This window comes from Hetaerina americana, unplaced genomic scaffold (assembly GCF_022747635.1).
Source record: "Hetaerina americana unplaced genomic scaffold, ioHetAmer1.1.p SCAF_55, whole genome shotgun sequence".
In the NCBI taxonomy this organism is placed as follows: domain Eukaryota; kingdom Metazoa; phylum Arthropoda; class Insecta; order Odonata; family Calopterygidae; genus Hetaerina; species Hetaerina americana.
In genome coordinates, this window is record NW_027287150.1 from 2196041 (window position 1) to 2220262 (window position 24222).

General features: G+C 37.2%; 1 protein-coding gene and 1 non-coding gene across 3 annotated transcripts; one reads left to right on the forward strand and one right to left on the reverse strand.

Annotated features, from left to right (window-relative positions):
• Positions 1–1496: 1496 nt before the first annotated feature.
• On the reverse strand, positions 1497–1569 carry TRNAA-AGC (transfer RNA alanine (anticodon AGC)). Its single transcript has one exon. It is a non-coding gene; the product is annotated as a tRNA-Ala (tRNA).
• Positions 1570–7746: 6177 nt separating this feature from the next.
• LOC139694796 (phosphatidylserine synthase 2-like) lies at positions 7747–23951 on the forward strand. 2 transcript variants are annotated; one of them, XM_071593320.1, is made up of 12 exons: positions 7747–8727; positions 8807–8908; positions 9311–9461; positions 9879–10013; positions 10242–10406; positions 12534–12652; positions 12882–12996; positions 14469–14614; positions 15811–15921; positions 16992–17081; positions 19434–19513; positions 21826–23951. In XM_071593320.1, the coding sequence occupies exons 1-12, from the start codon at positions 8540–8542 to the stop codon at positions 21879–21881; spliced, it is 1458 nt and encodes a 485-aa protein (XP_071449421.1). In that variant the 5' UTR covers positions 7747–8539; the 3' UTR covers positions 21882–23951. The 2 variants fall into 2 exon arrangements, with proteins under 2 accessions (XP_071449421.1, XP_071449420.1); XM_071593319.1 differs by lacking the exon at positions 19434–19513 and having other exon boundaries at positions 7749–8727.
• Positions 23952–24222: the final 271 nt, after the last annotated feature.

Genomic DNA, 24222 nt, shown 5'->3' on the forward strand with positions numbered 1-24222 from the left:
ATTCAACACCGCCGGGATTTGAACCCGCGCCCTCAGGGTGGGAAGCCAGTACGTTAGCCCCCGCACCATCTCGATCCCCGAGGTGCTTTGTGGAGGGCACTTAGAGTGAGTACGCCGTCCGTCGGATGGGACGTTAAACTGTGGACTCCTTGGCGCCTTTCGTAAAGAGCAGGCTAATGCCGACGCCGGGTACAACCCTCCACCCTTCATCCTTTCCTGTCCATCCCCTATGGCGCAAATGACCTCAGCTGTCGGTCGCCTCCCCTAAATACTACTACTACTTGTCGGCTTCATTATTGAACACTTGGGATACCGTGAACACGACGGGTACCACGCCGTCTCACAGACGAGAACAAACAAAACCCTCCTTATTCCCCCGATCTTGCGCCTTGCGATTTTTATTTTTTCCTCAACTCAAGAGACGCCTCAAGGGTAATCATTACACCTCGGACGATGAGGAGAAGGCAAAATGCTTTGTTACCAAGTTTTCTTCAGATCAAAGCCTAATGTACGCTACTCATTGAAAGCAGGTATTATCAATTATGCCCAACGAAATAAGTTAAAAGTTTGGCCATGAACCCGTCCATTTATTTTTCGACAGATTATTTCTCGTTGAATGCCTCTTTCATTAGATAAAAAAACTCGGCCCTTTATCGTTCTCCTCCGTGGAAGTTGAGCGGACGGCTATTGCCGGCGAGTGTGTTTTCACAACAATAAAGAGAGCTTGTATGACAGTTATGAAAAACAATTATTAATTGTTGTTTAATCATGATACTTTTCCAAAAAAAGTTTCTCAATCTCAAGCTTATTTGGAGTGAGCAATAAACATTGCATTTGTCCAGACTAGATTTTCAAATTAAAATCTCTTCTTCTTTGATGAATGAAAACAAGTTCTTGAAGGTCCTCCAAGTGGCTGGCGTGGAACCTCAGCGAACGTATAGAGCCTTCAGCCACTTGAGCCTCTGGCTGTAGACCGCCAATCTCGCTTAAACCTTTGAACACCAGTATTTAAAAAAAGTCGGGGTGTGATTTTCTGGTTAGCACGATTACCTGAGTAACCGCGGGTGGAACAGGCAATGGAACTGACTCCCACGCCAAACAATTGAAATAATAAGTAGTTCCGAGGAGAATCGTTGATATTTCATTTTAACGTACCTAACTTATCACAGCTGAGACCTTTTGAAGATAGATGATACACTCGCTTCGTAAATTAGGCGAACAGAATATCAGATCTTATGCATATTTATCTTGTGGTAACTACCGAAAGTGTTAAAGGAATCCACCACCTAACCTCTTATTTTCCGTACTGTTTATTTATTCAGCCTTAGTCCGAAAGTAGCACATTTTGGCCTTTTATATGGGATTATGAACAGTGTTAACAAGGGATAAGAGTAAGAACACCCAAGCCCTAGGTGGAGAAAAACCCACTCAGGCGGGAATCGAACCCGCGACCCTTAGGTTGGCAGACCCCGCCGCCACCGGGCCAGCAAAAAATTTGGAGGCGCCGGGTATCGATCCCGGTACCTCTCGCATGCTAAGCGAGCGCTCTACCATCTGAGCTACGCCCCCAGTTTAACATAGAGCAGTTAATATTATAATTATTGTTAGTATGAAGCTCCCCGCGGTGCCTCCCGTCGTGGCCACCGTTTAAGTATATCCAGTCTGCGTCACGTCCCGTAGCCGTGTGACTACTCGTTGCATGGCGAAGGTGAAGTCGGCCGATGCCATGGGGCCACGGACTCGCAAAGTGTGCGCCGTCTGAGAGGGCACTCGTGTTTGAAAGAACGTGTCTTTTGAGTCCTTTGCATTTCGCTAGGGCGTGAAATTGGGAGAAGATGCCAAAATTGAGAGCGAGCTGGGCCCCTGGGGTAGAAGCGGATCGCCAAGGTCGCCAGAATCCTCCGCCTCTCGTCCCTAAGAACTGGGGAAACGAATTTTGGATTCAAAAAGAGATCAAATTGCCTGCAATTTTTTAGCAAGGAAATCAAACCTTTTTAAACAAAAGTATCTCAAACATAACCTAAGTCGCCGTGGCCAAGGTTACGTCGTCCAAAGCCAAGGTGGCGGCGGAGAAGCCACATTAAGATAACTCAATAAGAATAACTAGTCTATGCGACCAGGCAAGGGTTATTAAAAACATAAGATAAAATTGTATGCATAAAAATTGATTCAAGCATGTAAACGGTGTGTAAATAGATATTTTTATATAACTTCATGCAAAAAAAATGTTAAAGAGAATGTAAAAAAATATATTTTGTTGTGTAACACTAGCCCACTTGCATAATAATAAGAAAAACAATATGTGAAATAATTTTTGCATCAAATGTTTTAGACTGAATTGTTTTTTGTACTATTGTGGCGACAAAGGCTGTAAAAAAATGTGACGTCCACGCCTGCCAACTCAGAGGTCGCGGGTTCGATTACCACCGTGACGGGTTTTCCTGCTCCTCAGGCTTTGGTGTAGGCATATTTCTTCAATGTTATGTCCAAAGGTTAATTTCCTTACTAGGCCGTTAACTAAATAGCTTTTAATAGCTTTATTTTAGCTTCAGATTGGGTAATATTGAGGTAAGTAAAGAGAATGTTCGGGAAAACTTTAATATGACACCTAGTTTTTGTTTGGCACGCAGCAGCTAGTACCACAATAATTATTACTAGACAGTGTACATTTTGGATGGACACAGGCTGAACACCGATACATTTCATAGTCTCACCTGACAAGACGCAACTTAGCACCCTACATTGTAATAAATCCTTCTTCAATCTAGCATAGGAGTCCTCCTGGGGATCGGGATGGTGGCTAGCGTACTAGCTTCCTACCGAGGGGACCCGAATTCAAATCCTGGAGACAACAAATATTTTTCAGTGGTATCACGATCCCTACTTAAGGTGCCTTGTGGAGAGTACCTAGAGTGAGTACGACATCCGTTAACGATGGGACGTGAAACTGCCGACTCCTTGGCGCCATTCGTTAAGATTAGGCTAATGCCGGCGCCGGGTTTCTCTCCACCCTTCCTTTCCCATCCATCCCTAATGGCGTAAGTGACCTTAGCTGTCGGTCGCCTCCCATATATGCATCTACTGCTACGAATACTTCCTTCCTTCCTTCCAATCCCAGCCAATAGGCCTATTCTTTCCCTCCCCCGCCAAACGTTCTTCCCTCTACCAGTCTTCCACACCCCATCGCCAATCAAAATTCTAACATTCAATAAATTTGGAAGTAATGAACAAGCTTTCTGTTTCCATCAGTAATCTACCTTATCCGGTAGATTACTGATAAATTTAAAAAAATTAGCGGTTCACGGGATTCAAAACTATGAATTTAGTAGCATGTGAGGTCCAAATCGTTGGTGGCGGTTGATTTACCATAGACAAAAACACAAATTCAGGTCAATTTGTGCCAAAATCCAAAGAAATTTGGACCACAAATCGCGCAAAGAAATTAGGCTGAATTTTTTCTTGAGGCAGTGGCGATTCCAAGCCTTAAATATGGGCGAGAGAAGTGGATCATCGGTAAGGAGGAAGAAAGAAAATTACAAACACTTTAAATTTGGTTTTTAAGAGCTGTGGCTTGGAGACGGATTACATTAGAAATTAAATTATACGGAAAAAACTGAAATACCAATTATTTCAATTAGAATACAGGCAAAAATGGAGCGCCAATTTCAAAAGAATGGACAGCAGAAAAAAATAGCAATCGAGTAGGTAGTCACTTGATTGGGCGATGACTGAGCGATTGACATCGGGACAGGCAACGTGAACTAACCTGTGACATAAAGGTGAAGATCACGGCGATCTAAGAATGATTGCGTCCACTTGTAATAATAATTCGTCCAAGGATTGTTAGATCACTAGGGATAATATTTTGTGGTCCAATTTTTAATTCTTTTCGAAAGTATTGAGGACAACGTCTTATCCGGGTCATTTTTTCTTGGATAACTTGCTCACTTATCTCTGGCTCTTAAATTAATCTTTCTGAGATTATCCCGCGTACATGTACCAATAATCTAGCTTTGAGTGGAAGATTTGGAGAAGTGGTTCAGCAGAATCTACTTACATTTAGCCAAAAAACATGTGTGTTCCATTCAAAAACTTGGCAGAACCGAAAATTACAGAGAAGAGAGAGGAAGGCACGCCATTCAATTTTCTTCTTAAATATTCATTCATGATCTTCATTTCACCGGCGAGATTGAGAATCTGTTCTACGAGGGTAATCCCAAAAATACCCGACCCAAAAAAGAAAATACAAATATTTTGGAAAGAAATATATATTTTTTTCAACGTAATATTCTTTCAGCTCTATACACTTTTCCCAGCGATGTTCAATCTGTTTGATACCTTTTTTATAATAGGAGCTGTCTTGCTACTCAAACTAGCCATTAACTGCCGACATCACTTCTTCACGGTTGGAAAATCTTTGACCACCGAGCCATTTTTTCAAGTTTGCAAACAGAAAATCATACAGGGAGGCTAAATCTGGCGAATAGGGTGCTTGTGGTAGCAATTCAAACTTTAATTCATGAGTTTTAGCCATTACAATAACGGATTTGTGAGCTGATGCAATGTCTTGATGAAACGACACTTTCTTCGTAGCCAAATGCGGCCACTTTGGCTTGATTTCTTTGCTCAAACCTTGCAATAAGTTGCAATAACCTTGCATAATACTCGCCGTTGATAGTTTTTCCTTTTTCAAGACAGTCGATGAAAATTATCCCACGCGCATCCCAACAAAATCGGCGCCAAGACCTTGCCCGCAGACGAAACAGTCTTCGCCTTCTTTGGAGCTGGTTCTCCCTTTTGAATCAATTGTTTTGATTGTTCTTTTGTCTTGGGTGTGAAGTAATGGACCCATGTTTCATCCATGGTTATGAAACGGGGCATAAATTCTGCTTTACTGCTGTGAAACTTTGCTAAACACTCAATTGAACATCTTCACGACTCTGGTTTTGCTCGAGTGTGAGCACCCATCTTACACACAGCTTTATCATATCCAAATTTTCAGTTAGTATGGGCTGCACCGCACTTTTTGATATGCCTATTATGTCTCCTAGCTCGTGCACTTTCATTTAACGATAATCCAGTATCTTTTTGTGGATTTTTCCCCCGTTTCTGGAGTCGTCACCTCATTCGGTCGACCAATGCGATGCTCGTCTTGACAGCTCGTTAGGCCTCGTTTAAACTCTGCCACCCAATATTTCACTCTTGTAAACGAAGGAGCAGACTCACCCAGAGTAGAATAATGATTGGGCTGAGGCCTTTCAAACACAAGTATTATATCACATAACGATAACCAATTTTCTCCATTTTCACAAATTCACTGAAAATGTTCACTATTGATGGCTGCCCAGCAAATACTAAGTAACGTGGCGTCTTCAACCTTGACACATTTGCTTTATAGAATGCGTTTGTCCCAATTTTGGGAGGATATACGTATTTCATCATCGTCATAGACAGTAGATTTCTCAAAATAAGGTTTTGGATAGTGGTAAGTTGGACTGGTAGGTTTGTTCCCAAAAAAATATTAACTATTTTAGAACAATACTCTACAAAGTAAGTTGGTTACACTAAGGTAAGGTATGTCTGTTTGTGGTTTTTCTCTAGCATCGCAGCGAGTTTCTTCAGGAGAGAAATGAAACTCAAGCCATCGTATAATGCTCCATTCACAGTGCTACTCGAGAGTCATCCGAGGAAAACCATTTTAATGCACTAAAATATTTTCTCCTTCGGTTCTTCATATTTTCTACCCGCCATCATAATGACCTATTCCCTTCCCCGATTGCCTACTTATCCCTTCTATATTAGAATTAAGTATTCCATTGCTTCTCAATGTCTCCTGTAGACCAACTTATGGTCCCTTGTTCACCGAGGAAATGATATTAATATCATACCTTGATTATGGGGAGTGGATACCCTAACGTTATTAGGTTTTCTTATTAACGCCCACAACCAGAATTATAATCAATAGTGATTGCCATTGTTTTATTTGGAATTGCAAAATGTGACGGGGTAAACGGGGCATTTGAATTTGGCATACTTTTTAAATGTCATTTATATGCTACATACAAACCAGCATAGTTCTAAGGAAGTTTTTGAATAAGCTAGGTACCTATAGGGAGGAAGGTAATTGGTATTCCTCTCAAGAGGTACTACAAGCAATCGTTAGAATTTCACTAGGATGTCTGTCAATTTTCTGGGTATGACCAAGTAGGTTTTGGTAGACTATATATTATAGTGTACATAAGTAGTAAAAAATCTAGTGATTGGCATCATAAAGAACGAGGCGAGATTCTTTTAAAAATGAACTTACAGTGTTTTAATGCCAAGGATTGAGGAATACCTATTTTATTGTATATTTTAAAAGTAAATGTTCTTTTTATACTTGATAACTTTTATACTGCCGGCCCCGGTGGCGGCGGGGTAACTTCTACGTCTGCCAACCCAGAGGTCGCGTGTTCGATTCCCGCCTAGGTAGTTTTTTCTCCACTTAGGGTTTGGGTGTATGTGATTGTCAAGTTGTTATAACAATGTTCAAAGGCCGATGTAAAGGTTGAAGTGCTATTTTCGGACTAATGCAAAATAAATAACGAACTTAAACCCGTTTTGTCCAAGCCATGATACTCTACTTCCAAGACAGGTTAATTAGATTATCACCGCGAAACGCTGAACGAGTTTCTCCTCCGGGTATTTGTATTTAAAACAAATTCTGGGACTCTTTTTAGTCTTTCTGATCTTCGGCTGTTTCTCTTTTGTTGCTCCTCGTGGTTCTCCAGGGACATAAATAAGAGCATGACTGCCTTCATGTTCTTTGCTTCGCTCGACTCCCTAAACAGGTGGAAACTCAACCTGTTTGGCCCTGATTGAAATCAGGTGACCCTATCGCTTTGTCTCATTATTTTTCTTTTAACTTATATCCCTTGCAGCTCGGCCTTCCGTCCGAAAACTCTTATCTCTAGTCACCCAGTGGAAATGAACTGGAAGCTATTTCACAGTTTATTCTCTTCTCGTACTGACTGCGTTTGTTTCATTTTCCACCTCCATATATGTTTAATTCGTCTTTCTACGTTTCTAATACCTAACGCCAATTTTATTCTTGTGTTGCCAGATACAAATGCGTTTGCATATTGTTACCTAACAGTAGGCCAGGGATCTTCAGGCCTGGCGTCTGTTTTCATGGTCGACGTGTTCCAGTGCGTCATAAAATTCTTATTTCACAAACCCTCTCTTTCTAGAAGGGTTGTGAAATTCTTTACATAGAAGGTTGTGTTGGATTCTGAGGTTTGGCCTCTCAGCCTTGAGCGTCAAACTTTGAAAGTCCTTATTAATCGATCCGCTAAACCTTTGCCTTGGCACGATAAGGGATTTATTTACATGCTGCATAAGCAGCTCTTCTTTTTCCAATTCTCCGAAACAATTTTTTTGCCTCAGAGGTACAATGTGGTCCGAAGTGCGAAATCAATTTCCTTGATAACTGTGCGAAAAAATTCATTCATCAATTCGTTCTGGAAGTGTGACTTGATGAAATATTCGCGTCTTCAACTCGCTGGAGTAGATTAAAATGAAAATCAGTCGCTGGACCCAGAAAAAGCCCAGCTAAGTCCATGTTCCAATACTTCTCGGTAATCATTCAGGAAAATGCGCACTGTTCCGGGCGATTTCATTTGCGTACACGGCACCGTTTGACAAAGCACTAGTATCTCCCGCTACGCTTGACCATCTCACCTCTACATCTACTGCAACCTTGGTGTTACTAATGTGTTCCGGGTCTTCCTCGAAGGCTTTTTGGGATTAAGATGTGACAGCTATTCCAAAGGATTCCACCTATTCCATCAATATTCATATTTTCCCACAACGCATGATACAGATATTCTGTCTGCGAGTTTTCGCGTGTGGTGGCATTTCGAACGCCTTTGGTCAAATAAGGAGGAATATTCCGAAGAATGCGTGCAAAGGACACGGAGCGGATTCTATCCAATGATTGTTCGAAGAACTAGGTATCCTCCGGATACACCCTGATGTGACTACTGTGACTGTTCATCAGCCTTGAAAAGTCTTCAAGCGATTAATATTTTCGAATAGTGACCAAGTTCATCCTGTCATAACTCCGGTCTTAGCGATATTTATAGCCCTTGATTCACAAGTTCTCAAGATCAATAGGAGGTCCGAGTCTCCTTTCCGGGTTGAGGAGCCATCGTCTCCCGAAAACCTTTTCCAGCCACATTTCTTTTGATTAATCAAAATATCCACTTTTAATGATTTCTGAACTGCGTTACAATCTCAAATAATTTTCTCAATGTTGAAGCAAATTTGTCAATCATTATTTCGAGCCAAACTTGATTGCAAAAATAATGTCATCCGATAATATAAAATGCCGCATATTGCATGAAACATAAAAACTAAAGTGATAGCAACAAATATCACATCCGTTACAAGGTTTTCACGTGATTTATTTTAAATTGCGATATTCATTTGTTGTATTTTGTTAACCCCCTAGAGATTTGCATTGCGCCACTTGCCTTTCGGCTCTTAAAGCCTTAAATTAATGGCGCCGCTGGGGTTAGGCGAGCATGCAAATATACGTGATCGACGTCGAAAATGTATAATGAAGACAGTTTCCGAATCAGATTCAAGCGTTCCCCTAAGTGCTGGAGGAAAAGAAAGCGAAATGAAGGAACGGGCGATATTAGATGAGAAAAAATTCTCGGATGACGGCACTCTGTCTTACTTTTGGTGAGTCCTTACAAAGTTACAATTGGTGATATAACTAAAAGTAACTTTCTTTACATTGCTGTATTAAATTATTCTACAGGCGTGCTCACACCGTGACTGTTTTAGTGATATTTATTGGTGTCTTAATATATGTGTCTATGTTTGAACCAGTGAAGGATAACACAGAATATAATACTAAAAGGTAAGTTTGCATTCTCTAAATTTTTGTGTGTACTCTGTAAAGCATAGTTTGGATGCTATGTGTCATTTAGGACACAGCTAGTTAGCGAAACACTTAATGCATTTCACCTGCTCAACTAGGAGCAATTTATGAATTTGTGTAAGTTGTAGTTTGTATTGCAAGTATTCACGTTCTCTTTTTTATATTATTTGCACTTCTTAAAAGCAGTACCGAGGGAGAGTCGAAATTTACTCTGCGTATCATTTTATTTAGCTGTCGTTCCGTTTCCCCAATATGAAAACTCCAAGGCATTTATTCCAAACTCTGTATACAGCCCCATTTTAATACAACATTAATTTTCTGTTCTTAACACATATATCTACATCACGCACATTTTTTGTTTATTCAAAATTCCCGTCGTAGAGGCCTGGTGGCGTGTATATTGGTGTTTATTCTTCTTGGTGTAACTGTCACGCCTGATGGTCCGTTCAGAAGACCTCATCCTGCAGTTTGGCGCTTTACTTTTTGTTGCAGTATTGTGTACGAGCTTGGTCTCGTTTTTATCCTCTTTCAGGTAACTTTTGAATGTAATGGCAAAAATATACTGCACGGTGTATACACCTACTACTTTCTTTTAGTAAGCTAACCCTATGTTCACTCTGTACCGAATAATATATCATAACATACTTTTTGATTAATGGCGAATTAATTCAACATCGCTTACTTGAAACTATTTTGTCCCCCTAGTCAAGTTCTTTTTGCATCCAATTTTTTTCAATATCTTACTTGTACTATTCATTTTAATATCCAAGACTGATGTGAAAGGACATAAAGAAATTAATTTATCTCTGGCAGCAGTTTTGTTCGTAGACTGTGATGAATCGCTTCCACATCATTTGTTCTATTGTGGATTAGATTGTTTTTACATAAAAGAAGTGATCCTCCACAATTTACGATTTAATGCCTTTTTGTGATATTCTTAAATTTTTAGACGGGTAATGATTCGAGGAAGTTGTTACAACACATAGACAGTAAGTTAGGTTACCCACTAGAGGAAAAGGATTATGGAGGTAACTGCAAGATCTATGATGAAGGTGTTCCCGATGACCCATTCCATAATGTGAAGGTATGCATTCACAGTATTCCTAATTGTTACTATAATAAATTGTTTGGACAATATACATTCAATTTATGCTGATTTTAAAAAAATTGTTTTCAAATTATGTAGTATTTAAACATTTACATTTCATTGGCGAATTTCACATTTGTTAGATTCGTTTTTTTTTAACTATTGGTGCTTGCCTTGGTCTGAAATTGAGTTACTAAATGCCTCATTATATTTTATGCCCTTTAGGACAAGCTTGATGTTTTTACCTGGACACATCTTTTTGGTTGGTGGCTTAAGGCACTTGTGTTAAGAGACTGGTGGCTGTGCACTGTCATTTCAGTGTCATTTGAAATACTTGAATATACTCTCGAGCATCAGCTTCCAAATTTCAGTGAATGCTGGTGGGATCATGTAAGTCGAATGTAAATCTGTGTAATTCTCAGAAAGGGTTTACATTTGTGTGTCTTACATTCCTATAAATATAACTTTTAAATGTAGCTTTAAAAACCATGATAATGGACTCCATTTGTAACTTGGTTGACTATAAATTCTTTGTTTTAAAGCTAAAATGTATGACCATTTATAGCCTCAATACAACACATTTTGGTCTTACAATGGCCTTAAAATTGTGAGCCAAATACTTCTCTTCTCTAACAGAAGGTCTGTATGGCAAAATATTTCAGGCTGTTAGACTATAGTGAAAAGATAGTTGACCAACCAGTCAGTCAGTGAAAGCATTAAACAATGTTTATAGGGTTTCCTGTGAGTTGATTATTTTGACCAGTTTAATCCATGGCCATTATCTTCAGGTTGCAATGGAGAATGAGATCTGACTCCAATATTAACCCCTGAAACCATTCATTGATTCTTCCAAAGCAGTGACCAATATAGCATTAATAGTAGAGCAACAATTAACCATCTGCTGTACTGTGAAATCCTCTTTAATGAGCCTATTTATATCATTTGATTATTTTCATGTCTCTTCTTTCTGACTTGGGATTCGTATATCTTTAAAACTAGCCTTCTCCCTTGGGACTTTAATTTTCATGACTCTTTGCTAGAAATTCCTACTACTCTTCTTACTTTAGTTATTTAGTGAATTTTGATTGTTTTAGAATGGAAAATGTGTCAACAATGATGAAATTTTGAATGCTGTTAGAAAACCAGCTTAAAGATGACTTTATGTCATCTAAATAGCCAAATCTCCTGATTGATGAATAACCCTATTTCCCATCATTCTGTCTTTTATCCCGTCGTTCAACGTCCAACTGCATTCACCTTTCTTTGGATTCTCCCCTTACAAGCAACTTCCTCTCTTCTCCCTTCATATTTAAAATGTGATTTTTTTCTTACGTTGTTCCTCCAATATCTTTCTTTCTATGTCAAATATCTTAATTTTCAATATCTAGTTAGGTTTTTCATCTGTTAGTGTAATTTGTTTTGCCCAGTGGTTCAAAACGTTTGTCTCTATCCTTGGAATTTCTGTTTCCTGTGACTATTCATGCTTTCTAAGCATTCTGGGCAGGTATTGGCAAGAGTCAATATACCTTTTAAACTTTCATTTTGGGCTTTTAGCATCATCTTATTTTGCATCTTTCTGTAGCTTTCAAGAATTTTTTTATTCAATCACGTCTTTTGGGTTGTGGTCATTTTCATTTGCCATGCCACACTCCTCAAGTATTGATTATGGAATACTGGTTGCGAATTTGTAATGTGTGTAAATCTCCTTTTTGTTTGCAGATATTAAAATTGCAATTTGAGGTTAATTGAGGTGCATTAGATGAATAACCTAATTCCTTCTTGTTTCCTGTCAAAACTGCTGACGTATAAAAGCAATCATTTTCATCATTCGATTTCTGTCAAAATATTTCCATAGTAATCATCCTGCAGGTCAGATTGTCAGAGGTCAGCAGGTACATAGTTACATGATATGTAAGTTTTTCTTATACTTCATTGCAGCCATTATAACCCGGCTGTGACTCGGTAGTATATTGCACAGGTTGGCCTAATACATCTCGGATAATAGACAAGGTAATAGGTACATACTCAAAGGGGAGACACGTTTTTTTGTAGAGTATCATGCACTTATAAGTATATAGGAAAGTATGCATGTTTTAATAGCTTACTTTTGAATAACTTCATTTTATTAGAATATCCATGCATGTGCCAACATTTTCCTTAACTTGTTATGGTGTAAAATAAGCAATAAGCAACAAATACGCTGTTTAACCGATGCTGTTTTTAAACTTTGAATGATTATAGTATATTAGGTATTATGAAAAAATGTTTTCCACTTGTCTTAAGGCTGATAAGACAGTAATTATAGAATTCATGACAGTAATAGCAGAGTTAAATCAAGGAATATGAGTGTAAGTTATTCTGGGAGTGAAATCTGCGGGTTTATATATTACTCTTTTCCCGATTTTGCTAGAAATATGTGCATATTTCTGTGACCTGTGACATTCTGTTGATATTATTAACTTCATGCAATTCAGCCAATTTGTGAATTGAGTGCAAATTCTTCCATTCTTCTTTCAGTGGATAATGGATGCTTTGGTGTGTAACAGTCTTGGAATATATCTTGGAATGAAGACACTTCATTATTTCTCCATGAAGGCCTACCATTGGAGGAACTTGTGGAGTATACCCACTTATAGGTCTGCCCTAAGTGTATGACAAATGAATGCATGATTAGCAATTAGCATTTGGAAATAAATTAAAAGTTTAATGTGTAACAATTTAGTGAGATACATAGTAGGAGGTCATAATGGCGCAGTGTTTTTTGCTTTTATTCGCTGGTTTCGGAACATTTTGTGAACTGTTCGACTTGTCTTGAATTTGTCTACCTATCTGTTATTCCGAGACATGAATGTTTTTTTCTTTTAGGGGTAAGCTGAAGCGAATAATAGCGCAGTTTGGTCCCTATACATGGGTGGACTATGATTGGAAGTCAACATCTAGTCTTGGGCGATGGATCGTCACTCTATTTATAATTTTTGTGGTAATTAAATTTTCTTATCAAATATTGACTTCTTGAGCTACCTGGAGAAAGTGATATGAGTGAAAAATATATTTATGTCTTTGTTAACATTTTGTCATGTACATTCATTCAGAATATTTAATTTTAAATATAACTTAGCAATTCACAATTTAAAATAAAATTGACCTTAGCCCAATATTGATAGTGTTTGTGCATAAAAAATGGTCTTCAGAAGTAGAATTATTGTGACGTATTCGTGAGTTGCAGTTATTTTTTTTTAAATAAGGCCATTACTAAATCAGTGACTGTCTAAGAGTTAATTTATCAAGTCTAATTCCCTGGTAGTTCAACTACGTCACAGTTTTTGTCCATCTCCAGGTGTAATTTCATGGCAGGTGTTCGTACTGAATGAAGCAAACAGTACATTTCCAAAAAATCAAATATTTCTTTACCGTGGTTTCCATTTAAAGTGCCACTACCAGTTGACCTTTGACAATGGCATTATATTTTTGAAACCATGATTAGTTGGTGACATAGTTTAACGGTGAAATCCAGGTTGAAAAGTACAGAGTTTATTTCAATCATTACTTTATTATTACTCTTATTTGAAAATGTATTTTCTATGCAAGTTTACTTGGGGTTACTTTTTGGCATATTTTTATATTCTCATGAAATTAACTGCCAAATTACTAACAAAATCACAATCTAATGGATGTGAAGGAAATTCTAGTTGTGAGTACTTCATTTAGAACAAATAAATATATTGAAAATGGTATTTTTCGTCATTTGCCAAGGATCATAGCCTGAGATTACCGATGGCTGTGGTGAATTGACTTCCAAAATGATTATCAGATCTCAGACTCAATCAGAAGACATCGTATCCTATTTGAGACAATTGAGAATCACGTTGGCATAGTGTCAAAACGTAACTCAAGAAATAAATAATGTAATTCTTAAGAAGTAGGAAATCTAAGTTACATATTAAAGTCAGATTTCTCCAAGAATAAACTCAAGAGTATGTGGAGCAGTTCACATGTTTGAGCTGTATTTTTTAGGAAAATTGGCATAGTCATTGTGAGGACCCGTGCAATTAGTTGGGGTAATAGGTAGTACGGGGAAGAATGATGTTGGAAGCTCCCAGTAAATAAGTAAGGGAAGGTGAGGGAAGGCTTTAACATGGAACATAGACTGAACCGGTTGAAAACCTGGCCTTAGAGGCAAGTGATGAGCACGGACTGGAGGCTTTTGCGTTGCAAGAACATGAAATTTGCTTGATAATGTACAGTGGAGTGCGATTGTAAATTCCCTATCCTGTAAGCTAGAAACCTTAGGTAGGGAACATGGCTTGGCAAACAGTAAATCATCTGCTGCCATGAGAAAAATTCATTCACCCATTAATTTTCTCAGATATTTTGTCTATTTTAAAGAAAATATCGTTGGGCTGAATCTTAAACCCGTTAAAAACAGCACTGTCTAATTTTCCATTGTTACAGTTCTTACTTGCTGAGCTGAATACCTTCTATTTGAAGTTTGTTCTCTGGGTGCCTCCGGACCATTACCTCAACCTTATTAGACTTCTTTTTTTCCTGCTCTGGGGAGCCGTCGCGTTGAGGGAAGGATACCAGTACCTAGATGATCCGTAAGTTTAATCCTTATCTCCAGTTTACACATTCTCTTTTTCTCTGGTCGACAGAATTTCTTTAGTGTTCATAACCTAAGGCATTCAAGCAAACCTTCAACCTTAAAATGTGCCATCACTTTTGATTTTTTGAGCCAAATTCAATATCAGTTATGCTTGACGAGCTAGTATCAGATATGCTGACTCTGTATTATCCATGCTGTGATGTCTGCAAAGAATATGAGCAGACAATGTGATATGTTCCATATGTGTTAAAAATGTCTTATAGGAACCAATAAAGATAATTATAATTATTAGTCAAATAAGCACGTCTAAAGTTTGTAATAACAGAAGGATAGATTGATGCCACGGTGATCTTCAGAAGATCAATAGTGGAAGCAAGTGCACTATCTGATATTTCCCTCCTCAATACTCTCAGCCCACTGAAAACTCCCTGCCCTTCCCTCAACCCTCCTCTGCTTTCCTCTCACCTCCTCCAAAACGCCAATGTCATTGCAACCTCCCATCCACCCACCCACCCACAGCTTACCTCCCGCTGCTTCTCCATGTTGCACGGCCCCACTCCCAACCCCCTCTCCATAGTCACCTAACTGCCTTCCTATTTACCAAGGCAATGGCGAAATGGGATTTTGCTTGGAATCAATGCAACCCCCTGTCCTGGCTTGTATATGCTCTCTGTGTATGTACCACAACCCTTGCATTCTTCATGCCTGAGGATGCCCTATCACTTTGAAATGTATTGTACCCAAATAGTATGTTGCTCTTCTGTAATTATGGATTTATGAAACACTCAAAAAGTGAGGCCTTAACCCATGAAGTATTATCATAAGTTATCTTCTCTGGGTAGTTTGCTCATTTTAAACTCAAGGAAACCCCTTTGAAAGCAAGCTCATTCCAAAGCAGTTTTCAAAAAATAACTCAGTATAGTTAGACAATTCCAGCCTATTACATCCTTTTGAAGTTTAAATCTGATGACTTCTAGTTGAGAATTCATTGCATTGACTTCTGCTTAGTATGCCATGTCTCTTATTTGAGAACATCAATGTTTCATTGATACATTGGAATGTGGGTTCATGTGACTTGTCTCGTCATCAGTTGACCATGATGGCCATTTGGGCACACCAATCACTGTAGCATGCACAGTCTTGTCTCCATTCTTTGTATTGATTCCTTTCATTGATTAAACTATTTTTCAGAGACTGCACTAAAATTGGTCGTCAGTCGTGGATCATAATTGTCATCATATCAACAGAGTTCCTGATTGTGGCCAAGTATGGATGGGATACAATCACCATACCAATACCCAAGTATGCACTCATTCATATTTTTGTCACCCTATCCAACTTATGGATAGCTTATGTACAGTTAACTCTCGTTTATCCATTTTGCAGATTATCTGTGCTGCTGCTTTCTTCCCAGCACCTTAAAATTTTATCCAATTTACAATCGTAAAGAAAATGAAATGCTTTGAAAGTTTGATATCTTTTTAAAAATATGCAAAGTATTGAAATTAAATTTAAAATACTTCGCCTTTCCACATAAACCACTCTTATTACTACCTAGGTTTCGTTATGGTATAACATCATCAGGTCTGTTGTGATTTGGTATGGTATGGTATAACATAATCAACCTAATGATGTTATACCATAAAAAAAACCTAGGTCGTAATAAAAGTGGTTAATGTGGAAAGGGGAAGTCTTTGACAGTGCCCCTGAACCACAAGTGATTTTCGATTATGCTACCCAAAAAAAGAATTAGTGAAAATTATTTTCTACGTTATTTCATTATTATTTTATATTAAAAAATGGTTTTACACAGATGTCTGCAAATTTCCCTAAATGATGATAGATTTCATTGTCTGAAACATATAATAGTTCAAATAATACCCAACCAAGATTCTGTTGAGTGACATAGGAAAGTATTTACAAGATTGTCATGTTGTAACATTTTTACTTCTTCTGAATTGATCATTTCCCAAATGCCTGGTTGTTGGTGTGCGTTGAGAGAACTATGGCACTCTTTCAAGTCTTAAATGTGCTCAGTAAAAGGTAATTGGTATGAAATAGCAAAATCAGAACACCTCAGTGACATAATAATTTAAAGAGTCTTTTATATTCAGCAAAGATATAGGGAAGTGTGGTCTGAGCAAGAACATCGCCAGCAATCGAATAGCAAAACGATGTGCAAGGGAAAGTTGCTATTTCCCCAGACTCATGAGGGAATTGGTGGGAATCATGAAGAACCTTGAGAACTTCAAGATTGAGGATAGGTGCATTCTCCAATTCAATGTGGAAAATATTCCATCGTTTCCTTGTTCACACAAGAATGCGCATGGTTGTCACGCTTCTGTCTCTTAATAATTCTTCATTCTTTGCAGGCCCATTTCTTCATTTTGGCTGATTGGTTTCATGACTCTCCTTTTATGGACCTCGTGGAAATTTGTTCTCTCTCATGGCGGAATAAAATGGTGAGCTCTCTTTGCAATTTTTCAATATCCCATGTTGGGATTTAGTCATTACTTTGAAAAATAAAACTATTGACCATTGCTCTTCTATGGATTTTCCCTCCTAAATGTCAAGGAAAACCATATCTGGGTGCGTGTATGAAAGAGAAAGGAGACAAATCAAAGAATTTTTAAAAAATCAGCTATGAATAAAGTTGCATAGTTTACTTACAGTTTTGTGGTCTGTGATTAAAACTTGTTGACTTACATATTTATTACTGTACTAATGTTCCTTCTCTTCGATTTTAAACCTAGATTTTTATCATCGGTATGATTTATATTGTTAATTAAGGAATCATTTCCTCCTTATATCAGTCAATATCTTACTTGGGAAATTGCCCTAGATGGCTAACCAAAGGGTTTAAATTTCACTTTGCTCTTGGATGTTATTAATGAGGTTTTTTCCCTGTTAATCTTGTGGAATGCTTTGAAAAAGCAGATAGGAGCAACTTAAATTTTCTTTAATTTCATATTCCATTTTTGAATCTTTTTCACAGTTACATTGGTCACAAAGTACAATTTCATCCAAAAAGTCTTGTGTGGGAAACTTGAAAGTTAATGATATTCTAATCATAGACTAGTTTAACTTTAATTGCCTTGGATGTTACAGTTTCCACCCAAGTTGTAATTGAGGAGCTCACTGAAAATTTCCTTGAATCTTCATTGACTATTGAATGAAATTAACTAATCAGAACTCGCATTGTAAAATTCCAAGCAATGTACTCCTGTTGCTCTGTGCTGTTGTAATGCTAAATACGAGGGTGGGCTGAAAACAAATGCACCCTTGCTTGTAGACCACTAACAAAATGACCTGCATAAGCACTCCTGGTGGCATGTGGAAGTAAGCAAATCCCCCTCAACATGCATGCCCAAGTTTGATGCCGTTACATTCATCGTACTGTATGGAGACGTGTTCTAGTGCTGTGTCAACGCAAGTTAAACAGCGTGACTTAAAAAGTGACTCCTGCTTAGGTTCATCGTCGTTTAAAGGCTGTTTATGATGACGACGCTGCGGATAGGTCTACTGTGAATCGATGGATGGTAAAATTTCGTGGTTGCGAGCCTGGAAAAGCCATAATTGTTGATGAAACACGCAGCCGACGTCCGATCACTGCCACAGACGATAAACATCGCAAACTCGTCGAAGATTAGATTCAAAATGACCGGCGAAACACTCAAAAGCGTATCGCAAACCATATTGGAATATCTCCGAGGAACATGTCGGCTTCATTATTGAACAATAGGGATACCATAAAATCTTTGCACAATGGGTACCACGCCGTCTCACAGACGAGAGCAAACAAAACCCTCCTGATTCCCCCAATCTTGCGCGTTGTATTTTTATTTTTTTCCTCAACTCAAGAGACACCATAAGGGTAATAATAACGCCTTAGACGATGAGGTGAAGGCAAAAATTCGATAACAGCACGCTGTTGAACTCGCAACGTGTCAACTCACGTTGATATAGCACTAGAAAACGTCTCCCTACTTCCACTTCTCATAATACACTGGATGAATGTCACAGACCTCAAGTGTAGCGACCTCAAATTCACTATTTCAGTAGTTAAAAATTCGATAGCAGCACTCTGTTTAACTCACGTGGACATCGTACGAGAATACATCTCCATACTTCCGCTTCTCAAAATACACTGGATGAATGAAACCACCTCAGACCTGCGCATGCATGTTTAGGAGAGAATGTTACTTCCACATGCCAACAGGAGTGCTTCTGGGGGTCATTTTGTTTGTGGTCTACGAGCATGTGTGCTTTAGCTTTCAGCCTACCTTCATATAACTACATAATAAATGTTTAAATTCTTTGAATTTTTGTTAATGTTCCGACATTTCAACAGTGAAGACTTAGGATCTAACTTGTGATCCTTTTGTGGTCTAAGAGATAACTATTCTTGCCTGAGATTCTTTGATTATGTGAAAGCCCTGAAGACTAATGCTTGCATTCCAGACATCCAATATTTCTCATCGTAATTTCACTCTACCCTTTTAAATGGGGACACAAATTTTACCCAATGATTCATGTCGAGTTATTTTTACCCCTAAGACCATTGCCTCCAGAAAAGGCTTAATTTGATTGTAAAACAACACTACAGAGTTGTTTTCCATTGTAAAACAGATTGTAAAATAGGGCAGTGTTTCACTTGCTTATGTAACTCAGGAGACAGATTGGTATTAGTTAAGATTTGGAACAGTTTGATCTGCTCTCTAATGTTTTACCCATTGTGGTCATGATGCTTTTATACTTGCTTGGTGGGATTCCTTCCAAACATTTGACCGTCTATTTCACTTTATTTCTCGTAGTGATCACTCCTACCAGTCTAATGCAGGGTTAGAATTTTTCCCTCAGTGTGTACATAATGTATGCAATTGGTATTTTTCAGGTAAGTAGATTCTTTCGTGTGGTGTTTTTCTGTCAAGTGAGTCCAATCAAAGGTTTCCCAATGAACGTGCAGTCCTTTTTCTTAATTCACAGCCATTTTTAATGAACCATTTACTCTCTATGTTGCTTGACTCACAAATCAAGTCTTCATGTGTTCTGGTGCATTGGTTTTGTGATAATTCATGGACAAGTCTTTGTAAATAACACCTCTTCTTAACTTTAGTTCCGATTAAGTCTTCTTTTTATCTGATAAAGCCAATTTTCCTCATTGCAGCTCTGCTGTCATTTAACCCATTTTCCTTGTATCAAGTTCCAAGCTAAGGTGGCATCTTAAGTATGTACGAAGCGCTACGCTTTAACTGGGTAGATATGTAATTCATGCATTATCTGAGGGGTCTTAGGCTTATGAGATGGTGCATTATATTTGCCATGCAAATCATTATCATGAACATGTGGAGAAATGAAAATAAGTCAAAACATATCTACGTAAAAATCATATATGGACATATAAAGCGCTTAGTTGATCCTGTTATGCTGGCCGTTGCAATAACTGAGTGTGGATTTATGTCTTAAGGATGCATTACATGCAAGAAATCCATTACTTGACAGAGAATATAAAGTTACCTAAGTATAGATAAGCAATTGAACTGACATTATTTACAAATATATGGCTGTAGATAGTATAAATGTTTGTTTTTGATAAAACAATCATGAAATTTATTTTTAATGAAAACAATGTGTCATCGTTTTTAATTTCATTGGAGAGTAGGTTTGAGGCTGAGACAATGAAGGAGGTTTTTGCTGTTGAGATGTTTTGTTGGAGAAATTATGGATTGGAAGGGTGGGATCAAATGGAGAGTTTGTGAATATGTATAAAGGTGAATCATTTGCCATCGATTAAGGAGAATGTGCTTGTGTACATAATTATTCACTTGTTGATGGACAAGGTATTCAAATATTATGATCCTAGAGATCGGATACCAAATTACTTGTCATGTGAAGGTTAAGTTATCTAAGTGTATTTCGGTTCAGGGTATATAAGGACTGTTTGCCAGATTGCAGGTTAATGGCTAGGGCATTAAATATATTAATATATATATATTATATATACATTTATATATATATTATATATATATACATTTATATATATATATTATATATATATATACATTTATATATATATATTATATATATATATTATATATATATATACATTTATATATATATATAAAATAGGTGACTCCATCATTAACCCTTGTCCCAATGGAGCTATATTATTAAAAGAATTTCTTTTAGCAAAGCATAAGAGAAGGAGAACTTGTTATGGCTTAATAAAGTAGAAGTTATTGGTATAGGGGTAGTGTTATTTGGTGTACTATTTAAGGAAAAAATTGTTTAATGTATCTTACAAGACATTGATATTTTCAAGTTTGTTCTTTGTGCTCATTATGCCTAGTTCTCTTATTGTTTTCTAAATAGAGGGTGTGTTAGAATATTTTTAGCTGTATATTCTTTGAATATGTACACTTCTCCTTATCCGCCATTCTTTTGACCATATTTTGTAACAATTCAGAAAAGGGATCAGGAACTTTATGTTGTCAAGTTGTTGCTCTAACTTCATTTCATTCCTTTATTTTGTGTTCCATTTCATTTAATGATTGAGTTAAGCCCACCGTTCTCACGAGGATGTTTCTGTTCAGTGCATTGTTAAGGGGTTGAATGAATTAACAGTCTGTCCATGCTTTCTGCAGCACAATCATGGCAATTTGAGATGTTGCCTGATGGAAAGCATCCCCCCATCAACAAATCATTCTCATTTCAAGTGTTTGGAAAACTTTTCTGATAAGCTCCTAATGTTGTGATGTGTTGTGCTCCGCTATTTGTGAGTCCCTCAAAAGCTTTAACTATCCACCTCAACCAAACTTCGTATGTGAACAAAGGTATTGTTCATAATGCCCTCTTTAGTTAATTTCAGAGTGCAATTATAGCATGCAATGCAGATTTCCTTCCTTATAAAATAATTTGTTGGTTTTTGAAAATGGCTATCTTTTTTCATTTTTCTAATTATTTATCTGGGATTGTACTGCCGAATAAAGTTGTGTTTTAAAAAGCTGCCATTTTGTATCCAAAGTGTGTAGGTGCACGCTATGTATCGTCCATTTAAAAGATATTGAAACATGAAATATTAAATGTCATTTGGAAGGAAAGATGTTAAATTTAAAAACAATTGCTTTATTGTATGATAGTTGAACTATCTCCTATTTTATTAATAAGTCTGTAATGTACCTAGTAAAATTAACTTTGTCTTTTTAGGAAATGCAGCGACTCAGGTGAAGATATTGAACTCAGAAGAGCAAGGTGGAGCTTAGAATCTTCGTTTGACTCAAGAAGTTCCACATCATTTCTTAATAAGTTATTGTATAAAAGTAATGGTGTCCATCCAGTGGACTAAGTACAAATAGTATTGAAATGAATGTTTCCTCCTCACCAGAATGAAAGTCTAGGGATAATCCACTTTTTTTAATTGACTGAAGCAATATTTTTATATCAAAGTCTCTCTGAAATTAGATGTTTGGTATTTTGATATGCTCATTTTATACTTTTACCTTTCACCTTTGATATGTGTATTATTAAGCATTTGGTGGAAATGTGTTGAAAAATGGTGTTTTTCAGCTTTCATGAGTTAAACTGTTACATTTGGAGTCTTGATGGCTGGAGTCCGGTCAGCATTTCATTTAATAGAATTGACTTAAGACTGCAATCTGTTTTTTTTTTTTGCCAGTGAAGAAGTTCGTTCCAAAGATCTTTTTCTCGGGAAGGTGATATTGGATGTATTTTCTTCATTTGACCACTTGAAGTTCTTTTGTTGGATGTGTGTACTGTATGCTTTCCACCTTGTTAAGTATTTGTTTCATAATATTATGTAAGAGTTATCTAATAGCTATTCGTTTCCCTTGCTCTTATCACTTGTTTGGACTCGCTCGCCACAATTAGACTGAAATAAATGTTTCCCGAGTCAGTTTATGTCCGCCTTACAAATTATTCTCAATTTAAAATAGTTATTTTAATTATAGTGTTAGAATATCAATGAATGACTTAAAATTTGCAATGCTCATATACCTCACAATTACTCAATGCCTGCATGATTGTATAAATGGATAGATATAAAAGTTATCAATGGATTTCTTAAATTAATAATTTTTTTGATCAATTGAAAACATATTACAATGATGCCTATCATTCGCCTTACTTTTAAATTCTAGTCCATATTATCTATAAATTTGCTTCTGAATGTGTTAAAAATAATGTTCTGGTCCAAGAAATTGCGGGAGATGCCTCAACAATAACATTTAACTGAGTCATCTGCTAAATTTGCAATCTCAGTGTGTAAGAGGACACCTTGATAGCTGGCTAAAGGACTTGGACAGACATAGAGGGATCCGGTTCTGAATCCCAGTCAAGGCAAATGATTGTTACACACTGAAAATGTTCTGTCTATTCAGGAAGTAAATTAAACTTTGATATCATAGACATTTTGATGTGCTCTGCTGAAACCCAGCTCTAAGGATGCCCAGATAACTTTTGAGGGTCCCTGCATAATTCTATTGCTCTGGGCAAAGGTATTTAAATGCTTTATCACTATGAAAGCAAGGGGAGACCGAGAGAGGGAACACAGGTCACATAGAATGAAGGGGAATGTTCTTTAGAAGTGGAGGGAGAAAGAAAGCGGGGGAATGTGTTCTAATAGAATATGGTCAGCTGGTATCCTTATTATTACCCTGCTCCATGATATTTTATAATGATTTTCATGAGGTAATATCTTATAATTTTTAATGGTTTTCACTGCTCTCACATATAAAATTATTTTCAATTACTAGTCTGTAATATTTTTGTTCTAGGTGCCTTGGGCATTTAAAGATGAGGAAAAATATAAAAGGTAATTACGTGGAATTTATATAATGTTAAGGAAGGGTAAAGTCATATGAAAACATCAGGACAAGATTAAAATACGTGGATAGTAACCTTTTAAGTCACCACCATGGAAGGAGGGAGTGATAATTCCATGAAAACATGATTGGCTGAAAGAAAAGAATAATAATAATTATACATGTTATTTGTGCAGTGATGAAGTTGTTACAACTGTTACACTTGATATAGGACATGTCATGGTAAAGCAACAAAATACATATAATGGATACCAGACTCATCAGGTATTATTATGAAACTGCAATTAAATAAAACATTTTTAATTTCAAGAACCTAAGCAGATTGACTTTAAATGTAGCTGCACTATTCTGGGATTTAATATCCGCTGGGAGTTTATTATAAAGTTGAAGGCCCATTAAATTTGGACCAGCCCCTGCAATTTTTGTGCTTACATATGAAACTGCTCGTTCTGCCTTGTAGAGCATTTATGGATATTGCAATTTTTCACATACTCGGATGGATTACTTTTTGTATGTACTACTACATGAAAAATATAAATACTCGCACATGGCACTGGCATTTCATTCAATTTTTTTTTTTTTACCGGATGGCAAAGGGCATTGTGTTTAGCCAAAGTCATGAGCCGAATGGCTCCTTTTTGGACCCTGAAAATGGGAATTGACAACCAATGTTTAAGATCCTGATATTTTATCAAAGATTTTTGGATGCTATTCCATGCCGCAACATTGCCTATGCACAAGTTAGATTTTTATTTTAGTTCAT

Bases quoted from the DNA above. Each gene is read 5' to 3' on its own strand.
- LOC139694796 (XM_071593319.1), top strand. From the start codon at position 8,540: ATGGCGCCGCTGGGGTTAGGCGAGCATGCAAATATACGTGATCGACGT. The intron at 8,909-9,310 runs GTAAGTTTGCAT...TTCCCGTCGTAG, and splicing joins ACAGAATATAATACTAAAAG to AGGCCTGGTGGCGTGTATAT. The intron at 10,407-12,533 runs GTAAGTCGAATG...TTCTTCTTTCAG, and splicing joins GTGAATGCTGGTGGGATCAT to TGGATAATGGATGCTTTGGT.